General features: G+C 44.4%; 1 protein-coding gene across 7 annotated transcripts in view; it reads right to left on the bottom strand.

The window, feature by feature from the left end:
• MYH10 (myosin heavy chain 10) overlaps positions 1 to 22,932 on the bottom strand; it is a 153,824-nt gene that overhangs the window by 14,334 nt on the left and 116,558 nt on the right. For all 7 annotated transcript variants that reach the window (XM_058283502.2, XM_058283501.1, XM_058283500.2 and 4 more), the window contains 11 exons: positions 19,934 to 20,071; positions 19,386 to 19,509; positions 17,159 to 17,330; positions 15,133 to 15,345; positions 11,303 to 11,447; positions 9,687 to 9,893; positions 5,763 to 5,867; positions 4,366 to 4,518; positions 3,714 to 3,962; positions 3,223 to 3,435; positions 1,326 to 1,538 (listed from right to left, as the gene is read on the bottom strand). In XM_058283502.2, the coding sequence (XP_058139485.1) occupies positions 1,326 to 1,538; positions 3,223 to 3,435; positions 3,714 to 3,962; positions 4,366 to 4,518; positions 5,763 to 5,867; positions 9,687 to 9,893; positions 11,303 to 11,447; positions 15,133 to 15,345; positions 17,159 to 17,330; positions 19,386 to 19,509; positions 19,934 to 20,071 (1,932 nt within the window). The remainder of the gene's footprint in view (positions 1 to 1,325; positions 1,539 to 3,222; positions 3,436 to 3,713; positions 3,963 to 4,365; positions 4,519 to 5,762; positions 5,868 to 9,686; positions 9,894 to 11,302; positions 11,448 to 15,132; positions 15,346 to 17,158; positions 17,331 to 19,385; positions 19,510 to 19,933; positions 20,072 to 22,932) is intronic.

Raw genomic sequence — 22,932 nt, 5'->3', positions numbered from 1 at the left:
GTAAAAAAGCATAATGTATACAGTCTACTCTCAAATGTTTAGAAAATAGATTTATGATGGATTGGCAGAAGAATATAGCAAATATTGCAAAATGTTAAAAGTTGGTAAATTTGGGCATCTGTACTGGTTTTGTATTATATTTGTAATTTTCCTGTAAATCTGGAAATTATTTGGGGAAAAAAAGTTAAAAAGGAAGTGACAGTGTGCAACACTTTGGAGCAGCTCATAAAGACACAGAAGCTGCCTCCTCACTCCTCTGGGGGCGGCTGCCAGAGGCCCCTGCCAGCACTGTGGGGGGCCCAGGCTCAGCAGCAGCTCCTCCACCCCAGCCAGAAGGCTCCTGCCACCACGTGAGACCACCCTGCACCTCAACTACAGTGAGGCTGCTCCTGATTCCTGACTGCCACCCCCCCCAAAGAAAAACTGTGAGGTTAATAAATTTTCGTTGCTTTTAAACCACCAAGTTTGGAGTAATTTGTTATCCAGCAGTGAATGACTAATATAATAAACCTTAGCACAATGGAAGTTACAAAATGAAGCAAAATAAATATATCCCAGATCTAAGACTTGATACTACAAACTCCAAAGGACTGTCAAAATAGTCACAATTAGTTTGTTGTATTGGTTTTTTTTTTGAGGTACCAGGCTAGGGATTGAAGCCAGGACCTCTCATGTGGGAAACTGGCACTCAATCAGCGAGCCACACTGGCTTTTCTGAGTGGTTTTTTGTTTGTTTTCTCAGGAGGCACTGGGAACCAAACCCAGGACCTCCCATGTGGGAGGTGGATGCTCAACTGCTTAAGCTACATCTGCACCCCACAATTACTTTTTAAAGTAAACTTTTAAAGTTAGAAGCTTAATATACATTTAGAAAGTATACAAGTCATAAATTGTAAGTGGCTCTCAACTTTTTAAAATTAAAAAAATTAAATATTTTCCTTTCTTTTAAAGAGTGGCTTAATGAAGGCATGTGATCTGAACTACAGACACCTGCTGAATCACCTTCTCAGGTACGCACTGATTCTTCCCTGTACCCACACTTCTAAGACTCATAGAACTTGAACTTAACTACATATTCCCTTGAGATTCCACTTAGGGCTTTTTAGTTGATAAATATCTTGAGACTTGTAAATAGCAATGATGTTCTCTGAAAAATAGAAAATCAGAACTAATTACAACAAATTTTAAAGTTAAAGTTCTCAAATGACTAAGTAAGTTCATTTTATTCCAGCTAATGTGTTCTAACTTGAAGGAACAAGATATTGACCCAGAATTGGACCTTGCGAAAAGTTCTTGCTCCCGAGGCCACACTTCCTCCAACCTACCTGTTTAATCAGCAGCCGCTTCTTTTCTTCGTTCTGCTCATCTCGGGTTTGCAAGTCTCTCTCAAACTGGGCCTTCATGGCCTGCATGTTGACCTCCAGGCGAAGCTTGGCATCTTCTGTGGCCTGAAGTTCATCTTCTAGCTCCTCAAGTTGGGTCCTCATTTCCTCCACCTGCTGCTCTAGGGCCCGTTTGGATTTTTCAAGTTCATGAACCTAAACCATGGGAAGTAACAGGAGACAGCTGACCCTTGGCTGATGTGCAGCTAAGAACAGCAGCCTTCCCATCATACAGGCCCACCCGTGGCATGCTGCGCACTTGGGTCACCCCAAGCCGACCCCTTGATGCACACACATCCTTTCCTTGGCCTCCATAGGCTGCTGCTCATCGTCATTTGAAATAATAGCACTGACTTACGTATTGCACAGGTGCTTGATCATCACCATCCTCTGAGAGCTCTTAAATAGCCAAAGAACAAAGCAAAGAGCAGTGCCAGAGGGCCTGCCTGCTGTCTGTTACAGGTATCCCAGTGCACCTCTTCTTGCCATAGAAAAGATCATTTGTGTTGAAAATGTATACGAGGAAGCTCTTAAATATTAAGATGTGTGTTAGGCCTAAGGAGCAGGTATAGCCACAAAGGGAGGCTTTATCTTTTCTTGGAAAAAAACTATCACAAACATTTACCTAGTTCTATGTGCCAGGCACTGTGCTGAACCTCATATCCCAGTCGATCCTCACCACAGCTCTTGGAGAGAGGTGTTTGGTCGTGGCTGTGTTGGTTCCCACAGGGGAGAAGAGGAAGATTTAGGATATGAAGAGGCCCCCTGTCTCAGCAGTGTCTGGCACTTGACAGGCACCCAAAAAATGTGGAATGAATGTCTGACTACTGAATATTGTCAAAAACACTGATATAGGACAAGAACTCACCCGTGGACTTCTTGCCCCACATTTACCATGTATTCGTGGCTACTTCTACTCTAAGCAGCCTCTTCTCACTTATGGAGCTGGGCCCTAGGACACCAGGTTGTAAGAGAAGATCCCCCTCTCTTACGATGTAGCTGGAGAGCCCACATCCCCTGAAAATGAGACTTTACGTTCATGGAGAACTTCATGCAATTCAAAACACTCCGTGAAAAAGGGCAGGTATCGTGTCCATTTGACACATGGGGAAACTCTGGCTTTGAAAGGTTAAATGGCTTCCCGTGGTCAGATGGAAGCTAGTAGAAGGGCCAGGCCCACAACCTGCTCTCCTACTCCAGGGCCTGGGCTTGTTCACTGAGCTCAACACTTCACAAACTAAAGGAGAGGTAGAGAGTAAATAAATAGTCACCACAGTTCTTTGTGTATATAGTGGAAAGACAGATAGTGTCACAGAAATCTCCAATGAGTGAATAATCCCCCAAAGAATTTGAAGCCTCCAGAGAAAGCAGTGATGACTCCCTGAGAACATCCAGATCAGAAAGAGCTGCAGTTGTCACCTTGCTCCCCTCCAAGGCCCCACTCCATGCTGAGACAGAGGCCACTACCCTTAGCCTGAGGGGACCCTATGGTATTTGAGTTTGATCACTACCTGTGGCTGCAGGAATAACAAAATCCTTTTTTCCTTAAAGGTCCCCCTGCCAGGATGTGGGCTGGGGCAGCGAGGGCACCAACACCCATCTCAATGCTGTTATAAAAACCCAGATTTGCCTTTGGCACACGGAAGACTGAAGGCCAAATTCAGAAAACCTGATAGCCTATCCCAGAAGACGGTTAGCCTGAGAAGGTACTCCTAAACTTCTCCTTTGCAGGGCTGTGCGTCCTTCAGGCGTCCTCAGGAGACAGCTGCTCCCTTCTGAAGGTACCAGCTCCTGGGGATACTCGCCCCATGCCCAAACGTGAGTCACAAGGACGACTTACGTTCTTTCCCACATCATCTTTGGAACTCATCAGGTCTTCCATGTCTGCCCGTAGCTGCTTATTCTGCCTCTCAAACTCTTCCTTGGCCTCCAGGGCTTCCTCAAGGGCCCGGGACAAGGACAGTGCTTTGGTTTCTTTCTCTCTGGCCTCTGCTTCGGCTCGGTCCCGCTCTTCTGCATAGCGCGCAGAGATGGTCTTCTCTTCTGCTAACAACTATGCAGAAAGGCATAATGAGGTATTAAAAATGAGGAAAACCTCAAAATATAAACTCTTCTAGGTCCCACCAGGTCTGACTATTTGAATCTATTACTAGATTGCAGGTGCTCTCCTTTCCTTCCTTTTGTTTTTCTTTTTCCAATTGTGCTATGAATACTGCTTTTTAAATAAGAAAAGATTATTTTCAATTACAACAAAAACGAGAGCTCTGCTAGAAGGAAACAATGTGTGGTGCCAGCCCCTGAGTTTGGAAGGAGGGATGACAGAAAACCCACCTGGTCAAACTTCTTCTGCTTCTTCTCCAAGTTGGAGACAATCTGACGCTGGTGATCCAGATCCACAGTCAGGTCGTCGAGCTCCTGCTGCAGGCGGTTCTTGGTCTTCTCCAGCTTGTCATAAGCCAAAGCCTTTTCCTCTAGGCGCTGACTCAACGCCTCCACGTCTTTAAGAAGTTTCTTTTTGGTTTCTTCCAAACTTTCGATTGTTCCCAAGTCATCATCTACTTTTTTCTTGGTATCAATCAACTAGGTTTTGTGTAAAGAAAAAAAGATCAATATTAAAGAACTCAATTGGTTTTTGCATTTGAAGAATAAAGAAAAACTTTTCAATACTTTGTGAAGAAAAAATATAAGTCAGTACTATGTGATTTTAATACCGGTGAAGCTTTGACTATGACTTAAGTATCTTAGTTAATCATCTGTAAAATGATGACTGGATTGAAAACTTAGTCCTCTGTCTTTAAGTGCTCCCAACATTATAGTCAGCATAGTTTACAGCATTTACTGGGTCAAAGACAGAGCGCTTAGCGAGCTTAAATTAGTACAGCCTAATTAGTTGTTCCAAATGGAGTTGAAACAACCCAGCAGAGTAGGGACTTTAGCCACTGAGTGGCGCCGTCTAGCCCCGAGCGCCCCAGCGGGCACACACCTGGGACTGCAGGGCGAACACTTGTTTTTCCAGGTTCTTCCTGGCCTCCTCCTCCTCCTCCTGTTGCTCCTGGAGACTGTTCTTCTCCTCTTCTAGCTGCCGAATCCGACTGCTCAGATTCAGTTTTTGGCGTGTCTCCTCCTGAAGAAGCTCCTGTTTATTTTTTTAAAAAGCCAACATTTGGGTTACAGTCATCACCAAAACAAAAGCCCTCCAATATAAAAAATTCGTATCATAAAAAGAGAAAGGCTCAGGGTATAGAAACACAGTGAGTGACATTAATAAGCACAAATGACTTTAAAACCCTCGTGATAATTCTGTAAAAGCTCTTCACACAAATACGGTTTCACATTCATTCTTGGGGACGGGGGCACCCTCCCTGCAGGGCCCTAGGTGGAGGCCTTCGCGTCACCTGTGGGGCCAGGTGCCTCCCTTCCCGGCAGCCTCCACGTCTTAGCACACCTGGCCTTTCCTCTCCACCACCTTATTTCAAGCACGTGGTAGTTCACACCAGGATCACCTCCAATTATCTGCTATTTATACTTTCTGCCAGATTAGGTTTCCTAAAATATAAATGCAAACATGTCTCTTCCTGCTACTTTCAGACTTGAAAAAAATTGAACAAAACAAAGAAACAAGACCAAAAAATTCCAAAGTCATACATAAAGTTTCCTGCCACCGGGCTCTTGCCGCCTCCTCTGGCCTCACTAACCATGATGTGCTTCATCGCAGCGTTCACCCCAGCCAGGGACCTTGAACTTTTCCTCCAACTACCTAATTTTTCCATTTTCTGTTGGTCTGAGATTTTTACCCTTGTATCCTCAGCACCTAGCCCAGAACCTGGCAAATAAGAATACCTGCAAATTTAATACAAATGAGATTAAAACTTCAAAACTTCAGGAAAGAAGTGCTCAATTACTTTCAAATCACCTAAGTCACTAACCTAACTCCTATCCAATAAAAAAAAAAAACCCTGAAAAATGGTTTAATACAAGTCTTACTAGTATATGATAAGCAGGCTTCAACCTACTCTCCAAATAGACTTAGCATAGTGAAATTCCAACCACAACAAAGCCATCTTTTTAAAAATGGCCAGCAGCACACGTGTATGACAGGACCACCCACCGACTGGGTGAGCCCCAGCTCAGGCAGCGCCCATCGTGTCAGCTAGAGCCACTGTCCACAGGCCTGCCAGAGGCAGCGGACCCTGTGCGTCAGTGGACAAGCCCTGAGAACCAAGGCTGGGCTCCAGGGTGAGATGGTTCACGCTACAAGTATGGCATAAACCCAGAAAGAGGTGATAGAGAAGGTAATTCAGGGACAAGTGTATCCCACCAATTTATATATTATACAAATGCTAGGATGACTATTAAATGGCCCTCATTCCCCCAGAATACCTGTGTATCCTGTAGCTGAGACTCAAGACTAGCTGCATCTTTAGCAAATTTAATACCTTTCTTCTCTGCTTCTTCCAGTAAGGTTGCAACATTATCCAACTCATTCTGTAAGGAAGAGTAAAAAATTAAACTCAATACCACAGTAAGGAAGTAAAAAAGGGTCCAGAATCATTCTTAAATGCACATGAATAGAGCAGTACTTGGGGGTGGCAAGTCAACTTGAAACTCTCAAAATAAAGGAAGACTTTCAATACCATAAGTCTGTCGCCTGCGGTAGATAAGTTACTAGAGTCTCTGTCTCCTGTAGGATGGAGAGAGTTACAGAAACAGACCCCAAATGGGGAGGGGTGCTCCTACCTTAACCACAGCTTTGGGGGGGCAAGTATAATTCATATTTGTACAGAACTTGAAACATAATAATAAGAATACAATGGGAATTTTTTTTTCCTTTTTTCTCCCTCAATTAACAATAGCTCTAAAATATTTCTCAAAAAATCCCCATGGTATAAAATGTTTTGTGAGGATAGTATTAGAAACAAGTGGTGGGACTCAGAAGGGACAGCAGGGCCCACTGTGTTCTAGTTTGTGCTGTAGTTACATTAGCAAAGGGAAGGCATGTGCAGAGGGCACAGCTATACATGTAGTAAGCTAGTGACATTTCTATTGTTACTCAGTTTAGCACTCTTCAGAGCACACGAAGTTCATCAATCTGGGGGACAGTGTGGTATAGAAAGGCTCTGGGGCTTTGAGTCAAGAGACCAGCCTTCGATTCTAGCTTTGGAAATTGCCAGGTGTATCAAGGAAGTTCCTTAGCTCTTTGAGCCCAAGATTCCTTACTTATAAGAGGGGGATAATACTCAGCCCAGGGGGCTGACATGAGGATTAAATGAGAAAGTATATATGAGTTTACTGATGTTTAGTGCAACCCAGGCGCCCACTCCCCCGCACCCCACCCAATACATGTAGATTATCAATATGGTTTCTAAGCCCACTGTTTTAGAATACCTTTCCAGATTTGTTAGAGTGCACAAACTCACCACACTATTTCAGTACCTGCACGTGCAGAAAATGGTTAACATAGGAAGGACTGAGACCGCTGTTCTTGGAAAGGCCTGTATCCAACATTGGCCCCTGGCTGGCATCTGGGAATTTAGATTTGGGGATGGTTCCCACCATTCACTGACCGATACAAGTGGCTCACTGTGCCTCAAAGGTTTTTTTTTTTATCCCCCCCCATGCGACTTTTTGTGTGCTGCCCACTCTCTGTGTCCATTTTGCTGTACGTTCCTCTGTGTCTGTATCTATCGTCCCCTCCCCCCTTGCAGCTTGCTTGCTGATCCCTCTGTGTTCATTTGCTGCCGGCTCTTCTGTGTTCTTGCCTGTCTCCCTTCTTCTGCTGTGTCACCTTTGCTGAGTCAGCTCTCTACGGTGTCCACAGGCCGGGCAGTGCTCTGTGGTGCGCAGGCAAGCCTGCCCCCGCAAGGAGGCCCCAGGATGTGAACCAAGGGCCTCCCATATGGTAGACGGGAACCCACCTGATTGAGCCATAGCCGCTTCCCTGCCTCAGTGGTTTTTGCAAACAATATGGTTTATGCCGAACACCTGCTTGCCTTCTGGGAGTCTGGAATTTTGGTCCATGCCAGGCAGAGGGTCTATCTATGTGAACAGCTCCCAGGAAAAACCCTGGGCACTGGTCTCTAATTTTCCCTGGTAGACAACACTTCCCACATGTTGTCACAGTTTGTTACTGGAGGAATTAAGCACACAGTGGTGTAGTCTAACTCTACTGGGGGAGGATTCTTGGACGCTGTGCCTGGTTTCCTCAGAACTTTACCCCATGCGTCTTTGCCCTTGGCTGATTTTCCTTTGTACCCTTTCTCTGTGGTTTAATCCACAGATGAGCACGACTACATGCTATGTTCTCTGAGTCCTCCTAGGGAATCAGAGAACCTGGTGGAGGGGCTTGGGGACCTCCAGCACAACACCGTTCTGCAAATTTTTTAACATAGCAATACATATGCACATCTTTTCCTTCTAATAAATACTCAACTTGGGAAGTAGATTTGGCTCATCTGACAGAGCATCCGCCTACCACATGGGAGGTCCAGGGTTCAAACCCAGGGCCTCCTGACCTGTGTGATGAGCTGGGCCACATGCAGTGCTAATGTGCACAAGGAGTGTCGTGCTATGCAGAGGTGTGCCTCGTGTAGGGGAGCCCCACGCACAAGGAGTGTGCCCTGTAAGGAAAGCCACCCCATGCGAAAAAAGTGCAGCCTGCCCAGGATTGACACCGCATACATGGAGAGCTGACACAGCAAGATAACGTAACAAAAAGGAGACGTTTCCCAGTGCTGCTGACAAGTATACAAGCAGACACAAGAACACATAGTAAATGGACACAGATAGCAGATAACTGGTAACTGGTGGGGGTCGGGGGAAGGGGAGAAAAATAATTAAAATAAGTCTTAAAAAAAAAAAACAACTATTACATCATTTTTATTGGTTGCATGGAAGTCTTTTATCAGATACTGATGTTATTTCAAGTTATGTGCTTTTTTACACACCTCTGCAAAGAACACTCTCAAAATTCAATCTGTGTGTACATCCTTAATTATTTTCCTAGGATAAATTACTAGACATGGATTTATTGGGTCTTAGGGTATTCATATTTTTAAGACTTGTGACTTGAAACTTTCACACTTATCCTCTAGAAATGGTTGTTATTTTATAACTGATTTATATGTCAATCAGCAGTGTATTAAAAAACCAGTTTTCTCAAGTTTTCACCAACACTAGGTATGATTATTTTCACTTACGATTCCTACTTTCTTATTTACCAGGCCAGTGGAGAAGATGAAGTTGTGCTTAAAAACTACATAAGGGGAAGCGGACTTGACCCAATGGATAGGATGTCCGCCTACCACATGGGAGGTCCGTGGTTCAAACCCTGGGCCTCCTTGACCTGTGTGGAGCTGCACCATGCACAGTGGATGTGCCATGTAGGGGTGTTCCCTGCGTGGGGGAGCCCCACGCGCAAGGAGTGTGCCCCATAAGGAGAGCTGTCCAGTGCAAAAGAAAAAGTGCAGCCTGCCCAGGAATGGCGCTGCACACACGGAGAGCTGACACAACAAGATGGTGCAACAAAAAGAAACACAGATTCCCAGTGCCGCTGATAAAGATAGAAGTGGTCGTAGAAGAACACACAGTGAATGGACACAGAGAGAGCAGACAACTGGGAGGGGGGAAGGGGAGAGAAATAAATAAAAAATAAATCTTAAAAACAAAAAACAAAACAAAAAAAACCTACATAAGACCACTCAAATAACTATAACCATAATTCATTGTGAATTATTAAGCTTCAGGCTGCTTCATGCTGTCTTATTCTTAAATATTACTTAACTTAATCAAAGTACAATGCACCAGGGTCCCAAGATCTGACATGTTTACTTGTGATGGCAACTTTCAGGTTTTATTTATTTTTTTAAGATTTATTTATTTATCCCTCCCTCCCCCCATCCCCCATTGTCTGCTCTGAACCCATTTGCTTTGTGTTCTTCTTTGTCTACTTATATTCTCATTAGGCGGCTCAGGGGAACCAATCCTGGGACCTTCCCGAGTGCCAAGTCTCTTATTGTCTCTCCTCTGCATCTCTTTTCGTTGCATCATCTTGCTTGCAATAGCTCCCTGTGTTGGCCGGTACTCCTGGTGGGGTGGCACTCCGTATGGGCCAGCTTGCCTTCACCAGGAGGCCCTGGGGATCGAACCCTGGACGGGAGCCCAATTGCTGGAGACACATCTACTTCCCAACTTTCAGGTATTTAACAGCACATCAGCAGTGGGGCTTCCATGGCCACAGAGGATAAAGCAGGTAAACTCTAAATGTGCAACTGGATAAATGTCCACATAAAGGTGTTCCAAGCTTACCTGTAACTTATTTGCTTTCTCGGCCAGTTCCACCCTGAGTCTGTCTCCTTCGGAGACCTTGGCGTGGAGCTCCTGGACTTGGGCATCAAGCTTCTTCCTCTTGTGCTCAGACTCGGCCTTGACCTGCTGCAGGACCTTCACCTCACATGCCAGCTCCTTGTTATCTGTCTCGAGGCCCTGCTTGTTCTTTTCCAGATTTGCTTTGAACTAGGAGAGGGAAGGAAAGAACAATTTATTAGTACTTACGAAACACCCCATGAAAAGCACCAGTTTTTGTATCTGTACAAGTGTCCCTGACACACAGTAAGTCTGCAATAAACATCTGCTGAAAGAATGAAAATATCTCTTGTTCTCTGAATGTGATGATTTCTATCTAAGGAACACGCCTGTATATAAGGAGTATCCGTATCTGCTCAAGATTTGCTGCAGAGTGATGTTTTGGCAACTAGACACATTGCTTGGGGTAGTGGAGAGAGATCTAAGGGGCTCATGGCCCTGTGTAACTGATGCTTGCCAATGCAAGGGGAAAGAAACAAACTGGGTGCACTCTGTCCAAAGGGTAAACCATTCACACTGCCCTTCATATAAAACAAGTTTCCTTTTCTTTTTTTAAACAAGGAGCTGAAAAGCTGAACCTGGGAGACACACAGGAATGACGAGAGGCTCGTGTGCGATGAGTAAGCTCTGTCTGTTGGTGCAGGGCCGATCACAACAGGAGGTCTCTCTGGGGGGCTGCCGCAGGACATGTGGGCCTCCCTGGGCTCTGGGCCCCGGCCACCTGGCCTCAGCCTGCCTTCCCACCTGCAAGCTGTGTGACCTTGGCCTAACTGCCTAGAGCTGCTGGGCCTCAGGGGCCTTGCCCTTTAGATGGGCCTGACAGACGCTAGCCCTTATGAAAGAAGGCAAGGTCTGTGAAGGACTAAGCACAGTGAATGGCACCCCTGAAAGCTCAGTAAACGTCAGCGTTGGTCGTTACCTAAATTAAAGGTGGCAATGGACAGGCAAAGAGATGGGCAGATCACAGCAAGAGCAAACAAGTGTGAAAGTGAGGATGCTCACGGGAAAGAGTAAGACCAGCGTGCCCAGGAGCACCGTCTGCGTTAGAGGGCAAATGCAACGAGGACGAGCAGAACGGAGAGCCTCTGTCTTAGACACAGAGGAGGGAACAATGAAAGGAAGGGCAGGATGTGCATGTGTGGTGGCTTGAGAAGAAATCAGAGGCACCAGAAATGGAATTGCCCACAGGGTTGCATGCATTACCGGCAGCAGATGAGGGAGAGAAGAACCACCATCACCATTTAAGGCTGCTGAGCTGACTTGGGAGATGACGCTATCAATGAAAGGAAAACTGCTGAGCAACACTAGCTAGATGCATCCAGTTCTCACTAACTCCAACAACACAAATCAAGGGTATCCGCCTTTCCCCTCTGGGTGGGCAGTGGGCGCTAGAAAGCAGATCTTACCTTTTGGACAGCGCCCCCCACCTAGCCCAGTGTTGCACAAAGGCTGGAGTTAATCAGTACTTGAATGAATGGAAGGGCCAGGAAAGAAGTCATGTCTGTCTGTATGAGGGCTATTTTCTCCAAGTCACGGAAACACGCGGGCGTTTCCTTTACCCTTTTAGCCTGTTCCAGTTGCTCTGAGAGCTCCTCCAGGGCTGTTGCGTGCCTTTGTCTCATGTCCTGGATTTGAGCTTCATGGTTCTTAGTTTCTTCCTCGAGCGCCTTCTTCAGCTCTGCCACTTCCTGTTCACGTTTTGTACTAAAGAAACACATTTAAGAAAGAAACTCAGAATTAGTTGTCATAAAGTACATTTAAAAAAGTGCTATTTTTGTTTTTAAATATTATATCAAATCCCTGGATAAATATTGGATGTGCTACTTTCCAGTAGACTGGCGTGTTCATGATTGTGATTTCAGGAGATCCTTCTAGAACCAGCACAACTTCCATTCCACGGCTGATTTCTGACTGAAACCAGTCTAGTACCCCTGAGGGTTTTCAGCCTGTTCTGGGCAGCCTCGTTTCACTGTAGTTCAGGGACTGGCTAATACAAGATGCCAGATGGCCTCTGCACTCACACTACCCAGCACCAGCCGCTTTGTCGATAAAACTAAGAAAAGGTAAGTCCTAAGAAGCCTTTTCAAAGCTAGGGTGGTAAAGGGCAGATCCATCGGGACACTGAACCAGAACAAAAGCATGGCTCTTTCTTCTTTCTCACCACTCGTGAAATAGTTAGTTAATATACTTCCCAAAACCTAGCAGGAAATGGTTTACGGTAAAAGTATGAGGGTGGGAGGGAGTTATCTTTTGGAGACACAGGAGAACAAGAAGGCAAGCTGAAGGGCTGCATCTGAGAACAGCAGGTACAAAAGACCAGAGAATTTGAATGTTTTGAGATAAGCTGAGGTTTTCTCATCTACACGTAGGATATGAAGATCACATTTGTATTAAAGATCATTACATGCCTTTCTAATATTTTTTAAGTTCCTAAGTTCCTTTAACCGTGTAGAGAGTAACTTAAATAGCCAAGGTGACTTCACTAAGTAGGAGAAACTCACCCCATAAAAAGTCACTCTTGAAGTATGTCAGTTTGAGCTCCTTTAATTACCTTACAGAAAGCAGTGAGGTGAACACCACGCCTGGTTCCCAGCTCTACTACCAGTAGCCACCTTGCAATCCCAAAGCACAATGATGGCAAACTTGCTTTACACTTTAAAACATTTAACTCATCAGAATAGTGACTCCCGTCTGATGCCTGCATAGGCCCATTTCCTCTTTTACTACTGGAGGGCTGAGACAGAACGCTAGGTCTGCAGTTGGCATGTAGCCCTGGTGAAAGGAACCATAAGATTCTCTGAGGGCCAGCCTAGCTAGGTCCCAAGTCCCCCTGCCTTGGCTGGTGGTAAAGACGTGTTTACCTGCCTGGCCTTGCCCTGGGCAAGTCCTCCTTGGGGAGGGAATGGGACAGGGGGCTGGTGGAGGGGGCAGGGTCCTGGAGCTAGCCAAACTTCCCCAAGCTCACTTCCGTCCACCCTAGTGACACCAAACAAAAGCTCTCCTGCCATCAGCTCTTCCTTGGGTGAATGCTTTTGTTCACCATCGCTACTTGAAACCAATAATCGAAGGGACCCTTCACTTCCCTCCTCCAGGCCAAACAGCCTGATGGCCTTTAGTCTTTCATCTCAAGTCCTAAAGTGGACCGACACATCACTGAGTCTGCTGAAGAGCGTTTTTGATTAGTATAAAGTAACAGTTCCTCAGTGGGTAGGCAGGGGTGGCCTGAGTTCCCTAACAGTCCTTAGCAGGTGCTAACATGTTTGAGCAGCAGGCAAAAGGTCTTCTCACAACAGAATCGGTGTGCGTGATGTTCACGACCTCCCTGACCACACCTGTCTTCAGCAACACGCCCTTCTGTTTTATTCCACGACTTGGCAAACTCCCGAGGGTGACAGGCTACTCTCCCCATTACACACAGGAGCTGGCTGGGGTGCATGTGTGCAGCTGAATCTACCAGCCAAGGTAGTCAGGGCTCCCTTACACCTGGGATTCCTGGGCTGGGCCTCAGGCGCCTACACTTTGGAGCAGTTAGGAAGGGGCAGATGGCCGGGAAGGAGGTAAGAAAGCAGGCTGGAACAGCTCCCGCAGCCGACATCTCTACAACTCCAGCTGCTTGTATGAGAATTGCATCCCGGGCTGCTGGGGCCCTCCAGGTGTCCTGCTCACCGGCTCACTGCTCTGCTCTCCTGTCTTTCTGAGACTGACAAGCCACAAGTTTCTGCATGTGGACATTCTCTGGGTGTGCTCACTAGCTCCACGCTGGCACCTGCTGCTGCACACCTTTGTCTGAGTACCTGCCCTCACCTTTCTTCTCATCTTGGGAATGCACACTTACATCTCATCTGTTTGCCCACTGTTGTCTGTACCAATTGTATCACACGCAGATGCCCGGCTACCTGTTCCGTTCCCCCACTTTCTGTGAGCCCCATCTCTCCCTCTGGCCCTATCTCTCTTGCTCGGTACAGCTGCCTACCTAGAAATCTCTTCCAACCATCTCTGTGAGTGTCTTTCCCAAGGTCTCCATCCTGACTGACTTCTTCTGATCACATTTAACTCTGGGTACCGCAGTCTGTTGGTCCCATTATGTACACATAAGGTCACAGTCGAGTTGCATTATTTGCGGTAGTCATATTCTACATTGCCTCCGTGAACAATGAATTAGTAAGTACTGAACCTTTGCTTCTAGGGAAGCACAGGGTTAGGTTTCTGCAGGCCTCTGATCACACCACTTTTATCATACATAACCTTGTTTCAAGTGTGATTATGTTCAAAGCCCCCTTATTCAGTAAATATTGTTGACTCAGTAACACTGACCTCACAGCGAACAGCTCTGTTAATACTCATGACTGAACAAAGCTTGTTGAACACATGTGATTTTCTCCACTAAGCACCTCACAGCCTTCTTGCATTAAAAACACAAGACTTCAGGCATGTCTCACCCTGTGGCACACCTGCACCCATGTCTCAGGTGTGTACTTTTCCTTTTTCTCAATAAACTCTTTTTATTGTACTCATTAAACTGGCACATCTCTGAATTCTTTCTTGCAATGAAGTCGAGAATCTAGAGACCCAGAACCCAGAGTGTTCTGCTAACATAGTTGGCGAGCCAGCCAGGAGACAAGGAGGCCGGCAACACTCCTCAACACCGCATGAAGACTGGCGAATATAGGCTTTTTAGTTAGAGCCTGTGTTTGCCCTCCTTCATCTAATTAGTAAGCCCCCCGCCGACCCCCACCTTTGTTAGTGCCTAGAGGGTTGTTCCTTTCTCAGTCCCTGGAGGCCCTGACATTCCTATTAACCCATCACCTCCAGGGCCCCGAGGCTGCCTGCCTGCAAGCCACAGAACAGTCAGTCTCTAGCTTCTCAATGTGCTGCACACCTGCACCCATGCCTTGGGTATGTACTTTTCCTTTTCTCGTTTCTCAATAAACTCTTTACTGGCCTCAAAAAACAAAAACAAAAACAAACTAAAAAACAAACTTAACACAAGCTTCGGCACTATGCCTGGCAGTCATTTTAAACAGCGACATCACCAACAAAATGCACAAAAACAAAAAATGTGGCACTAAGTTGACTGAAATAAGACAGAGTGTGGCCTTGTTTGACCTCAGCTGGGAACATGCATATCGGGCAACTCAAGAGTTTTTACTACTGTGAGCATGTCCACTAATCACTGTGAAAGCACTGCATTGATTTTGGGTTAAGTTTTAGGAAGTAGGAAAATTTGCATATGCAGAATTTGCAAATAATGAGGATCGAATGTTTTTCTACATGTAGCTTGTCTACTTCTAACCATTTCCATTTTAGCACCATTCCACCTGGTCATCACTTCCAGAAGGAAAAAGGATACTCAAAAACAACAGCATAAAGAAGATACAGACTCACTGACCGTAGCTCCTGCTGGGCTGCGGTGGTGTCCAGAGTGTCCTCAAGCTCTGTTTTCAGGGCTTCTAGTTCCTCACTCAAGTCCCTCTTCTGCTTTTCTGCCTTGTTCCGTGATGCCTTCTCAGATTCAAAGTCTTCTTGAAGTTCAGCGATTTGGGCTTGCAGCTCTCGCACAACTTTAAGCGCATTGTTCTTATGGAGCGTCTCGTCATCGCCTCTGTTAAAAACCATGCAGACGTGAGTAGCACTCAGGGATGGTATCCCGGGCGCACTGCTTCTAGGGTGAACCGATCCCTGACCACAGTTCCTCAAGGGCACCCGGTTACATCGCCCTCTTCCCACACACGAGGCAGGAGCAGGTGCTTAAGGGTATGATGGGGCAAGGTGGGCAGGTACTTGTGAATGACTTGTTGAAAGTTGCAAAACCAGAACTGGAATTCAAAGCCATTTTCTCTTATTTCGGCTCCCTCTCCAAATAATGGCAATTAATTCTCCCTTAAAAGATAGGACAATCTCACTCTTAACAATTAGAATATAAAAAATTTCCTCTGCAGTAAAATGTTACAATTACAACACTGCTCAAGACGGCAATGTAGTCTATCAAATGGGCACCTGGCCTACAGTGAAGCCTCCAATTTGAAGTCTTTGGAACACAAATGGACATGTCACTGTCACACCTTCTACTAGACACCTCCTTCCTTCCCCCAGTGCATTGTTCTGTTGCTGTTTGGGGCTCAGGATGTTGGTACATTTTTCTGATTGGCAGCTGGGATGTGTGAAATTGGGCAGGGGCAAGTTGATAGACACAGTGATGACTGTGAAGATCAACTTAGAGTTGAGATCTCATCTCTATTGTTGAAAAAGTCGATAATTTGGCCAGAATAAGACTAACAATAATAGGGGCCAGAGAAAAGTTTCTGTTATAAAATATACTTGGTTGTAACGAATTCTAATTTAAACTTCCAATACTATGACCAAGTAGTCAAATAAGTACTACTTTATAAAGAAATGAAATATGTGATGTAAATATACTATGTATGATATGTTTCTAAAACTAACTGGTTTAGAACTAAACATCAAATCTTGCTATAAATGGCAGTGTGTGTGAATATCATTTCTAAAAATTAATTTCCTCTCAATTTCTAAACCATAGTAGAAAATCTGTAATGTAGGGAAGTGGACTTGGCCCAATGGATAGGGTGTCTGCCTACCACATTGGAGGTCTGCGGTTCAAACCTCGGGCCTCCTTGACCCATGTGGAGCTGGCCCTTGTGCAGTGCTGATGTGCGCAAGGCGTGTCATGCCACACAGGGGTGTCCCCCATGTAGGGAAGCCCCAGAGGCAAGGAGTGCGCCCCGTAAGGAGAGCCGCCTAGCGCAAAAGAAAGTGCAGCCTGCCCAAGAATGGCGCTGCACACATGGAGAGCTGATACAAGATGACGCAACAAAAAGAAACAGATTCCCAGTGCCGCTGATAAGGACAGAAGTAGTCACAGAACACAGGGAATGGACAGAGAGCAGACAACTGTGGGGGGGAGGAGGGGAGAGAAGAAATAAAAATAAATCTTAAAAAAAGAGCAGCCTGCCCAGGAATGGCACTGCCCACACTTCCCGTGCCGCTGATGACAACAGAAGCGGACAAAGAAACAAGACGCAGCAAATAGACACCAAGAACAGACAACCAGGGGAGGGGGGGAAATTAAATAAATAAATCTTAAAAAAAAAAAAATCTGTAATATAAAACCCAAAACACTTGATAAAGTAAAATTATTTGGTCTGGTTTAAGTTTCCAAGTGTTTCATGATAATGACAATTTTTAAGTGTAAATACTGAGAATGGTTTATGAGGTTTTCTTGCTGTCCCGACATGAATTATACACCCTTGGATTTTTACTTTCTCATGTCAAACTCAACAAGTAAATGATGTATCACTCTCCCAGGGCATCCTTAGGCTCACTGACATGAGGAGTTCTTTTTAAAACAAACCCCACAGTAACCCATTCAGTGTGGAAGCTGTGTGGTCACTGCAGACCTGGCCAGGGCGCCCTGCAGCTCCTCCTCCTTCTTGGCCAGCTGGATCTTGAGCTCGTCAATCTGTGCCTGCAGCTCAGCGATTTGGTCCTGCAGATCAGTAGTTTCACCATCAAGTTTTCTTTTGGCCTTTTCCAGTTCTTGACGAGTCTTTTCCTCCTTCTTTAATCGTTCTTTAAGACAAGACATAGAAGCTCTTCAACACAGTAAACGACACAACATAGGAATACACTCCAAATTTTAACTGATTCAAGTTTAAAATAAGTAATTTTATTTAAAAGTATACCATTGCCTTAATAACGTGTCAGATGTGCAGTCACTTGAAACTCAATTAAAAGAAAACTGGAGGGGTAAGTAGAGGATGCATTATTGTGAAGGTGATAATTTAAGGAAGAAATTGGGCAGACTCGAAGGATGTCCTTTCATGGACAGCAAGACCACACAACGCAGAGCCAAAGTGGTTTTGACCCTCCCGTGTCAAGCCGACTGCTGTGCCCACGTTTTGAAAATGGCTCAAAAGGGGTCAAGGGCAGTGTTTAGAACTGCCTGATGCCTCCTTCTCCTTCAAAGAGAATCCCCATTTTGAATTAAGAACTGTAGTTCTCAAGCAGGGAGGGAAAGGGTGGCAAGCACTGTTTGTCTTTCCCAACCTCCCCACTAAAATTCTGTAGTGATTTCTTGATTAACTCTAGTGATCCACTCTCAAGAACATGGCTCAACTGCTTTCCTCATGGCACCGTGATGGTTTCTGCTGGAGATGAGACCAGAACAGACTCCCCTGCTCTGTGGGTACTTCCTTAGCAGAAGAAAATGGTCAAAATTGCTTGAAAAACTTCCTACTGGCTTTCCCTGTATTGTCTGTAATGAAAATTAAAACCAAATAATAAACAAAAGTGAAACTTTCTCTGCAAAAAAAAAGTAAATGCTTTAAGGGAGCAGTTGTAGCTCAAGTGGTTGAGCACAGGTTTCCCATATACAAGGTCCTGGGTTCGATCCCTGGTACCTCCTAAAAACAAAAACAAACAAGCAAACAAATGAAAAGGTCAACTCAGGGGAGCTGGTATAGCTCAGCGGTTGAGCGTTGGCTTCCCACATACAAGGTCCTGGGTTCAATCTCCAATGCCGGTACCTCAAAAAAAAAAAAAAAAAAAAAAAAGCCTTGAAAATGCCCCCTTAAGATGACTTTTTGGAGCTTTATGACACCAAGGAGTTAAGAGCCATCCTCTCCTCTAGCGATGATACCTGTCTCTCACTGTTAGTCCAAGGAATGGCTAACAAAAGCCACCCTCTTTTCTTATTTCTTTTGCAGCAGGCAATGATTCATCTTGCAAAATCCTAAGGTTTCTTAACATCACTTTGCCCTTGGAGTGAGACACTGGTACCCTCCGGCAGCTTCTTCTCTGTCCCTGTTCATTTTGATTTCAGTAGCTAGTCCCTGTGTGAAGTGAAACCTCTGCACTGTGATGTGGTTTTGAGATTAAACACACAGAAAGTCCAATGGCCTATACAACTCAAAACTTAATTTAGATCCCAATGATGTCCAAGTATTTTTATCCACTGGACAAACTTAAAAAAATTAAAAGTTTAAAAGGCATTTTAGGTGGCGGACTTGGCCCAGTGGATAGGGCGTCAGGCTACCACATGGGAGGTCCGAGGTTCAAACCCCGGGCCTCCTTGACCCGTGTGGAGCTGGCCCATGCGCAGTGCTGATGCGTGCAAGGAGTGCCCTGCCACGCAGGGGTGTCCCCCGCATAGGGGAGCCCCATGTGCTAGCAGTGCGCCCCATAAGGAGAGCTGCCCAGTGCGAAAGAAAGTGTAACCTGCCCAGGAATGGCGCCGCACACATGGAGAACTGACACAAGAAGATGAAGCAAAAAAAAGAAACACAGATTCCTGTGCTGCTGACAATAACAGAAGCAGACAAAGAAGACACAGCAAATAGACACACAGAGAACAGACAACCAGGGTGGGGGGAAGGGGGAAGGGGACAGAAATAAATAAATAAATAAAGCTTAAAAAAAAAAAAAGGCATTTTAATGCTATTTCATCATAAATTTTAAGTGACTAAGGGTTTAAAAAAATCACTTCTTACAGACCTATTTTAAATAACTGAACCCAAACTGAAGGCCCTTATAAGCAGGAATCACCATGGACTTTTGCCGTTATTGCATGTTCTGATTCACAGTTGCATATCCCAATTCTAAGTGTTTCTGGTCCCAAACACTAACCTTCTAAATCCGAGATCATCACTTCTTGCTTATTCCTGATTTTGGCTAAGTTTTTTGCCTTTTCTTCCTCTTCAGCCAGCTGAGAGGAACACTCAGCTATGCGATCTTCCATGAGTTTCTTTTCCTGAATAGAAAAAAACTGACTGCTTCAGAAAAGAAATTCAAAATAAAGTTTGGTTTGGTATTACTTATAAAAGTCATTTTGCTGACTGGAGAGAAAAAGAGTAACATTGGTAAAAGGCAGTGATGCTCGGTCCTTTGGGTACTTCCTCCTAGACCCTGGCAACACCTGCCTGATGTTCAGTTACACATCAGAGCTGACAGAAAGACGCTTGTACCCAAAATACGCAAATTCAGTTTATAAGGTTATAAGGAGAGTTGGTGGATTTTAAAAATTAAAGTTTCTTTGTCTTTAGAAAGCTATACAGGTAGAGACTTAAGGGAAAAACAATTTAAATGAACCCGAAATCCTCTTGAAAGTTTTCTGTTGGAATACTACTTTAGTTTCCCATATTTTAAAATCGGGGTCTATGTTACTGCTGTCTTACCTTGATAAACTTGGAATTTTGGTCCTCGAGAAGCAAAATCTCCTCTTCCATTTTCTTGATTTTCGCCTCGGCCGTGACCTTCTCCAGCTGCAGCTTCTGCCGCGCGCCCTCCTCCTCGTCCAGCTGTTCCTCCAGGTCCTGGAGAAGAGCCAGCCGGTCACCCCCACTTTCTCCACAAAAGGCAACCACACGTTAAGAACCAGAGGGGTCCAAATCTAAACGGGGTGCTTATTTTTGATTTTCAAAATGAAAAGGGTATTTTAAAAAGTATGAACTGCAGTTATGTGAAACGGACATTTTTACCCACCATGGGGTTAGGCACAAACTGGGCCAACCCTTCCGGAAGCCACCACGGCACAGGCAGCGGGCTCTGGAAATGAGCCCATCTTTCAAACCAACGATTTCTGGAAATAATCACCGATGTGATTTACACAGAAATGTCATATTGAGGAACTACAAAAAAGTCTTAGTAGTTAAATTCTGGTACAATTGTAAAATATAATCACAATAATTAAATGTCTTCTTTTGGAATAACAATGGACCTATGGAAATATGAATAATATAATAGAGCTACAACAAACACATTTATTTGAATTCAACTATAAATGCTTGGTCAAAAGAGGAGAGAGAGAGAGTATAAAAAGAATATTTAAATGGTACATAGGTCAGTGAGAAACGGGTTGTCTCAGGCCAGGTGTGCCTTTGACAACACAAGTGCATCCCCAAGGTGGGTGGGATTCCAGCGTTTCAACGTAGTTCTTACTAGAACAAGGTCATCTTTAGTTCATGCTCTACAGTGCTGAATGTGACAAGAACAGATAAATATTATTGAAGAGGGTGGTATACAAAAATCAATTTTATGGTGAGTTTAAGAAACTTTCAAGGTAACTTGGGCTAAATAATTTAGTTATGGTTGACTTTAGCATGAAACCCTTGTGAAAGACAAACTTTTTGTTGTGAAAAAACTTCAAACAAATTTGTAAATATACAGAGTAACACACTGAGCCCCACCCAGAGCCCACCCAGACCCATCACCCCAACCTGAAGCATCAGCTCACGGCCTGTCTCTCCCTCCCCTCCTAGATTATTATTTCTCTTTTCCTTTTTTAGGAGGTACCAGGGACTGAATCCAGGACCTTGCACGTGGGAAGCAGGCGCTCAACCACGGAGCCACATCTGCTCCCCAGTAAGAGTTGGTTTTGTTGTTTGTTTGTTTTTAGGAGGTACCAGGGATTGAACTTGGGACCCTGTACATGGGAAGCAGGTGCTCAACCACTTGAGCTATATTTGCTCCCCAACCCTGGATTATGTAGAGTAAATTCCAGACAATCTATAGTCCACCAGTAAAACCTCCAAGCCTTATACCTTTAAAAGATAAAGACCATTTAAAAAACCACACCTGTTTAACTCAGAACCCAACAAGGTCCACACACTGCCTGCTAAGTCTTTTGAGACTCCTTTCATGTCTAGGTTCCCCCATATTTTGTTTTCCTCACTCATACCCTCCTTGCTCTCTCCCTCCCTCTTGTCATTTACTTAACAAACAAGCTCCTGTTTCCTACCATCCCCACAGCCTAGGTTTTGCTGATGGCTTCCCTGTACACACCTGAGGTGACATTTCAATTAGTAAATAGATCCTATAGGTCTGTTTAGAACAATGTGCAAGAAAGAAGCAGAGGAGATGGGGATGACAGGTGGGAGGAGAGTATAAATGCTATTTTATATTTTCTAGGTTTTCTCTAATAATCAGTTATTAATACTGTAATCAGGAAATTAAGCATAGAAGCCAAACCTCACCAAAAATAAGTCTAGAAGTCTTGGCTGACAAGAAGGCAGATCAGAAATCCTCCAAAAGTCCCATAGGCAAAAAACCACCACCAAACAAACAAATAAAAACTCCACAAAAAAACAAACAAAAAAAACCAAAAGATAAAAAAATAAGAGATAAGACCAAACAAGGTTGGGTTTTCCCAAAGGCCATGGAATTTACAGAACGAAAATCAATACTTTTAAAATAATAATAATCTAATAATGCCACAAATATTTTTAGAATGTATTTGAGTGAATTTACTGTGTCACAAAGGGAGGTAATAAATCAAGCTGACAGTACAAAGGATTTAAAGTTTGAGAGTGTGGCAAAAGAGTGTAAAGATAAAAAAAGCAAAACAAACTCTGCTCCTATAAGGGCCTGTTTTTTTCTAAATAAGATTAGAGACATGCAAGCATTTGTGAGAAGCTGTTAAAATTTGGTGCGTATAACAATGAGTTGGGAGGAACTCCATGAGTAAAATATTAAAGAAATGAGCAAATGCTGTTGAACAAAGAGAAAAGAAAATCAAAACCACTCACAGTAGCACCAGGGGTCACTTAGTGTTGTCGGTGACCTCCCTTCTAGAGGTTCAAGTTGATCTTCTGGCATACACACTTTCACAACTATTTTAGTTAGTTCATTGTGAACCGCCATCAAAGTAACATTTAAGAATTGATAATAGTTGTATGCATTTCCATGGTTTAACAATCCTGTATTGCTAGATACTTAGGTGGCTTCCACTGACTTATCTACAGAATACAGCCCTAGAATGAGAACTGCTGAATTAACTTTTTAAGGCTTTTGGACTTTTTTTTTTTTTAAAGGAGGTTACCGGCAATTGAACCTGGGACCTTGTACATGGGAAACAGGCACTCAACCACTGAGCCACATGTGTTCCCCCTTTTTTAAGGCTTTTGGGATAGTCTGCTAACCTACTATGGGAGAGTTGAAAGCTGTGTGCATTGAAGAGGAGAACAGCAAATGCTAGGAAGATTTAAGGTATCTGTTGTCTGCTAAGTAAGTCATGTCATCTTTGGTGGTTTTGACAAACATCTGAATTGCCTATACTTTGCAAGGGTGAGAAAAACATTAAAGAAGAGACATGGGAAAAAGTAAGTTTGATGCTGCACCCATGAAGCAAGGGTTGTACCCAGAACATAGGTGGTGATGGGAGAAAAGAGGTGGGTGT

This window comes from Dasypus novemcinctus, chromosome 21 (assembly GCF_030445035.2).
Source record: "Dasypus novemcinctus isolate mDasNov1 chromosome 21, mDasNov1.1.hap2, whole genome shotgun sequence".
Taxonomy (NCBI): Eukaryota; Metazoa; Chordata; class Mammalia; order Cingulata; family Dasypodidae; genus Dasypus; species Dasypus novemcinctus.
Note: the sequence above shows the minus strand (reverse complement) of the source record. Positions and strands in the feature narration are given on the sequence as shown.